Source organism: Phragmites australis, chromosome 15 (assembly GCF_958298935.1).
Source record: "Phragmites australis chromosome 15, lpPhrAust1.1, whole genome shotgun sequence".
Lineage (NCBI taxonomy): Eukaryota > Viridiplantae > Streptophyta > Magnoliopsida > Poales > Poaceae > Phragmites > Phragmites australis.
The window spans coordinates 16,990,236-16,996,423 of record NC_084935.1 but is presented as its reverse complement, the minus strand read 5'-3'; the positions used below and the strand labels follow the sequence as shown (position 1 = coordinate 16,996,423).

At 49.2% G+C, this 6,188-nt stretch overlaps 1 protein-coding gene across 1 annotated transcript; it reads right to left on the bottom strand.

Moving 5' to 3' along the window:
- Positions 1-301: 301 nt before the first annotated feature.
- On the bottom strand, positions 302-2,130 carry LOC133892700 (pentatricopeptide repeat-containing protein CRR2, chloroplastic-like). The gene has a single exon (XM_062333615.1). The coding sequence runs from the start codon at positions 2,028-2,030 to the stop codon at positions 504-506; it is 1,527 nt and encodes a 508-aa protein (XP_062189599.1). The 5' UTR covers positions 2,031-2,130; the 3' UTR covers positions 302-503.
- Positions 2,131-6,188: the final 4,058 nt, after the last annotated feature.

Below are 6,188 nucleotides of genomic sequence, written 5' to 3'. Positions count from 1 at the left end.
GGACATAAAGATGAAATTGTTACAAATGCATAATTAAGTGTCTATTCTGGAAATGCAAACAATGGACCTATTGTTTTAAGGAACTGCAAATAGAAGATAAACTTGCCAACTTGGGGAAACCATTGTGTAAGTTTAATTAGTAAGGTCCGTTATTCTGGTAGACATGTACAATTTAATATCATGGATGGAAAAAACAGCAAATTCTGAAGCAAACAAATGTTCCAAGATTTCAATATATTGAACTACAAAGGAGAAAATTTTACCTGGAGAACTTGGAAAGAGTGCACTTTGTTGTTTAAAAAACTAGCCTCCAATATTAGATGTATCATTTATCGATATACAAGAAGTATTGCAGCTTTGTTGTTGAGCTTCAAAAACATCTTTTCCAGTAAAGTTAGCAATCCAATGCAATCGCTTGCAGAGCACAGCCAGCTAAGGAGCAACACTAGAGATCAGAAGCGTTGAAAGACAATCTACAAGTCACTCTGAGAAGCATTGTTGACCTATGTTGGATTTACCCAACTACGACCAGCTTTCTTCTTCAATGATCCCTGATTAATCCTTGTCCTTACTTGTTCAACAAAATTCCACCTTTCAGAAGAGGCATTTAGGTTAGACACTGCGACAAGATTTGATGATTTCCCTCCTTCGAATCTAAGAAGAGACCTGGAGGCCAAATCTTGAATTTCTTTGTTATTGTGAGTAACAGAGGCATTCAGAAGTGCTCCCCAGACACTAGGGCCTGGCTCTACACCCATTAACTTTATAAAGTCCATGGCATGTTCAACATGCCCAGATCGACCAAGTGAATCAACCATGCAGGCACACATCTCCTCAGTTGGATGAACCCCATGATCTTTTACCATGGAGTCGTATATATCAAGGCCCTTCAACACCAAGCCTGAGCGGCAACAAGCTGAAAGAACACCCAACCCAACTATGCTGTCAGGTTTAACCCCAGAAGCAAGCATCTGATTGAACAAAGCAACTGCTTCCATGCCCATACCATGAATGCCATAACCAAAAATCATTGCACCCCATGAGATCACATCTTTGCACCAACTGTCATCATCAAAAACCCGTCTTGCATAGTGCAAGGCCCCACACTTTGCATACGTATCAATCAAAGCATTGTTGAGAGAGACACCCCCTAAGATCCCCATCCTCACTGCAAAGCCGTGCACCTGCTTCCCCTCCACCAAGCCTGAGAGGGCCTCAACAGCTGAGAGGACACTAATCAACGCAATCCTGTTTGGTAGAACACCATGAGTCACCCACATTGCCCGGAAAGCATCCACGGCGTCCTTGAACATCCCATTCTCCGCATAACCTCCCACCATTGCGGTCCAAGAAACAACGTTCTTCCGCTCCATCCCATCGAAAACTCGCCGCGCAAGGTCTGGCCGGCCAACCCTGCAGTACATGGACACGAGCCCGCTCCTCACATGAAAATCACCCACTCCGCATATCCCGCTCCTCACAGCGAAGCAATGCAGCTCCCTGCCCTGGCGCAAGGACACGCACGTGGGCAGGGTGGCCGAGACCGTGAACCGGTCCGGCATGCACCCTTCCTCTGCGACCATGCACCGCATGAGGCCCCACACGTCCTCTGCGCTGCCCGGGGCCGAGTGGGAGATGAGCGTGTTGTAGGACGACGCGGTGCGGGCGGGCATTTCGTCGAACAGGCGGCGCGCAAGGTCGGGGCAGCGGGCAGGAGGACGGAGGTAGAGAAGCAGGAGGGAGTTGGCGAGGACGGGGTCGGTGTGGAGGAGGCCGAGGCGGAGGGAGAAGGCGTGGAGGGCGTCTGCGGCGGTGGGGTAGGAGGAGGCTAGGGCGGAGAGGGTGAAGGCGTCGGGGCGGCGGCGCGGGAGGAGGAGGCGGCGGAAGAGGTGGAGCGGGAGGTGTGCGTGTGAGGGATCGGAGGAGGCGAGCGTGGAGAGGAGGGAGTTGAAGACCGGGAGCGGGACGCCGGCTGGGTCCGAGGCGACGGCGGCCAGCCGGGCCGCCACGCCCGCCGGGAGCGGGCGCATGGCGCAAGCGGGCGCGGACGCGCGGCGAGAAATGGGGGTTGAGGCTGGACTGAGCGAAGTGCCAGGCCGCGCTGGGGAAATGGAAATGCCAGCCTTTTGCGTTGGGGGTTCGCCCGTTATTTTCCGGCCCATCAATGATTCAAATCTTATATTATGAATGCACGTCGCGAGTGCCGCTTCTGAGTCTATCCACGTCAGTTTTTTTAGGTGAACATTCTGATTTCACCGGCCACAGCTCTAAACCGCCCGATACGCTAGGTCATCCCCGCATCGACTCGAGTGATTCCTGATCCTGAGGCTTTAAGGAGCTCTGGCCGTTGGAAAAAATCCCTCACTTTCTCTCTCGCTCCTTCGTCCGCCGCTACATATCCGTAGTCCCCGCCGCCGTGACAGGTGAACTAGACCACATGATGGGTCCACGGTGCTACAACTTGAGCAACGCCTTTCTGGGTGATGACGCGGCGAGCGAGCTGTGCAGCAGCGGAGCAGAGGCACGCGTGCGTACACTATCTTTGGACCTCCACGCTGGTGGCCATCAGGACGTCCACAGCCGCGCCTCCACTCCTCCGCCACCAGTCGTACCTCCACGCCAGCAACCGCTTGAGCTTTTGCGTTGTCGTTGCTCTACTCCCGTGGCACTCCCCCGCTGGCGTCTACTGCCGTCCGACAGGCAGGCGACTGGATCGGCGACATTGCGCCGAGTACATGGCTGAGATTCGGTTCCGGACTATTAACATCTCCGTCTACCTATGACGCTCCACCTTTGGCCACTGCCACATCGCGCGCCTCCATCTCACACGTCCCCGCCAGAGCGCCACCTCAAACCACCCCTACCCCCTTTCGATGTCAGCCCCTGCGTGCCCTCCACCACGCACAGCCACTTCGCGAGTGTCATCGTTGCCAAAACCCATTCCATGCAATCGCGATGCTGCTCGCCTAGGAAATAGCCATTCTCGCCATGAAGCTTGCGGTGCCCTTGAGGTGCTCGATGTTTTGCCTATTTCGCCCTCGTCTCCTCCCTTTGCTGCCACCACTTCTCCCCTCTAGGCCCTCTCCTTTGTCACTCGGGAGACCGGCACCATCCGGATGCAACAAATTAATGGCGGAGCAGAACAATGTGGTCGCTAGCCGTGGGGAAGATGATGCTAACTGGAGTGTTCGGCTGCTGTTGGGCTCGGGGAAGAAAACCACTGTAGCACGGCTTCAATGACAAGATCCTAGCCAAAAACATCTGGAATTGAAATAGGAGCTCGCCATGGGCACTGTTGAACCGAAATAGAGGTAGTCCAGCTCCCCGACGCCTAGCGGTGCTCAGACGGCGGAGTGCCTCGGGTTGCTATGTGCGCACGCTATTGAGCGAGAAGTACCACGCATGGTAGGCAGCAACAGAGCGGAGTAGCATCGCTATAGCGATGAGCTAAGAGCGGAGAGATAGTCAGGAACTTAAATTATTTCCATGCTTTATGGGAGTACTTAGTGCTGGACTCTTTTAACAGCATATTGTGATCTTTTATTGGTTTCTTTCTTCGATTAGTTCAGGATACGTTGACACTAGTCAGAGCACTTATTATGGTCGACCTTTGATCCGCTTGAGTGGAAGGTTTCGTAGCCCTTAGTCACCCGTGGAACACGACAAGTAGCCTTTTTGGCAACCTCGAGTTCATGACGCAATGATTCTTCTCTTCTCGTTAGAATATGCTTTCAAAGAACACACAATATATTGTTTTTGGTTTCCAGCACCTAGTACTTATTTAGCCCCCGACTATCTATTCAAAAATAGAAATTCCAGGTAGGCAGAGTAAAAGGCATCTTTAAGGTAAAGGGAACTCATATTGCCCTTGGGTCAAGATAAACTTTTCTCCGCATTGGGTGCGCATTTTGGATGAAGCATCCAAGAAGAAACTTACCCCATTTGTCAGGCATGAAGAAGCGAGAAAAGACAAGTAAGGCAGAAAAGGAAAATCAATCAACTTCATATGCAATATGATCTTTATTACAAGAATATACTCTTAGGACTTACACTTAGAACTTACAGAGTTTATTGAGGACCCTCGAGCTATGGAGACTTATTATCTTAAACCTAAACGACATAGACTAGATTAAACCAATAAATAGTGATCCTTATTATTTTGGGGGTAGTGTAAGCGTTGTTTCATGAGCTCCGGACTAGTCATGAAGACTGAGCCCTCGAGTTTCTGGGTTTGCGTCTTGATGTGTTATGATCACAATTATGACTGAGGCTTCCTATCCACCTTGATCCTTGAGCTCTTGGGTTTCTCGCTTGGTTGGTGTTGAACTATCATATCAAGACTTCATTTGTCGCAACGGAAACCTGCCTTGGGGTAACCCCAGACATAGATGATCCCCTAGGGTTCGGGGATCTTCATGCACTGATAAGCGTATTACATTGTGGCCATGAATTTAGCAAGAGTAGATCTTCCTAGGATGGTATTGTATGTCATCTTAAAGTCGACCGCGTCGAATAGAATTTTTTTCTATCTAGAAATTGTCATGCTTCCTGAAGGTAACGGGTAGCAATATCTAGCCAATAGGACAGATTGGTCAACCATGTCATGGCTACCCCTTTAAGGGATGTTGGGAGGCAATTCACCATTGCTTTCTCATCCCCACCAGTCGTCTAGATGGTCGTAGTATAGATATGAAGAAACTCAATAGGATTTGTACTTCCCTTGTATTTCTCGATCATCTCAAGACGGAACCTTGCTAGCCAGCTTATGTTTCATACATCTAGAGAGAAGGCTAGACATCCATTGATGGCGCCTTGCTTGGTTCCAGCATCCCCAAGAATCTTTCCCATAGCGACCAGAGATCAGTCCTAATTTGATCGATGTGAGACATTTCTCGATTAGATCGATGAGCGGTAGATGAAGACTCCTCAGAAGCCTCAGACATCTTTGCCAATTATCGATGACCTGATGTAAGTAATTGATTGGATGACCTTTGACCAGTGAGGTCTGATGACGGTTGTTTGCCCAATTGTCATTCAGGGAAGCCTTATTCATGGGGTTATGCTTCTCTGGGTCCAATGCGTCTCGTGATGGGGGATTACCTGGTCTGCTCCAATTAATACTATTTCTGGCTAGGGCATGATGATAGTTCTCAGCCTAGATGATGATCTCCTTTGTTAAGTTGACTGCCGAGTTCATCTAGTCCTTACCGGGATGGGGTAGATAAATCCATGGTTGGAGGATGCATGAGGACCTCTTGTAGAAAGAGGATCCTCTTAGCAGTTACAGATTTAAAGCATTCAGCCCCCTGATAAGGATTGGAGGTGGTGTGCCTGCCTTCAGCTGGCCATTGCCTGCCATCGAGGCCGGAGGACCCTAACCGGTTGTAGGGTCATCGCCATAATTCCCAGATCATCACCCCCATTTTCGATAGCAAAAACTTCTTGGGTAATCTTTGCTAGAGGAGGTATCCTAATCTATCATGGATGCTTCATTGGATTGCAATGGGTTTGTATCTTGACAATCCATGTTGTTTGAAGCTACAGGGATTGATCCTAACTTGTGAATTGGACATTCACAATTGTCTTGGCAGCTAAGTGGTTCAAACTTGGTGTCGTAATCTTTGGCGTATTGATCCATAAATCAACTTACCTCATTGCTTGAATCATCGCTAGACAGTTCATCGCCGAAATCCACCCGATCGATTACCGGTTCGTTGGGAACAGAGGTAAAGTTCTCGGAGAACCCCTCATCCGTAAAACCAATTTTCGGCGAAGCGTTGGGCAATGTCAATAGCATCTCATGTGTAGATTCTTCAAAGCCTTTTCTCATGATCCCCACGAATGACAGCAGCTGTCAATGATTGGTGAATCGCCGATCTGACAAACTTGTTGAAGAAATAGGGGATGCTTGAAGTAGACGAATCACAAGGGAACACGCAGGGGTTTTTAGATAGGTTTGGGTCTCCTAGAGGATAATAACCATACGTCTTGTTTATCTTATATTGATCTAAGTCTGTTACAAAGAGGGTGTAGCTAGCTTAGATGGATCTATACCTAGTCAGTGACTTCCTACTTAGCTTCTAATGACTCGCTTGGGCATGTATAGCTTGTGGTCCTTGTCCTTCGCAGGTCCCCTTGGCTTCGTATATATATTGGGGTGTTGTACATCCTCTGGACTCTATAAGTTT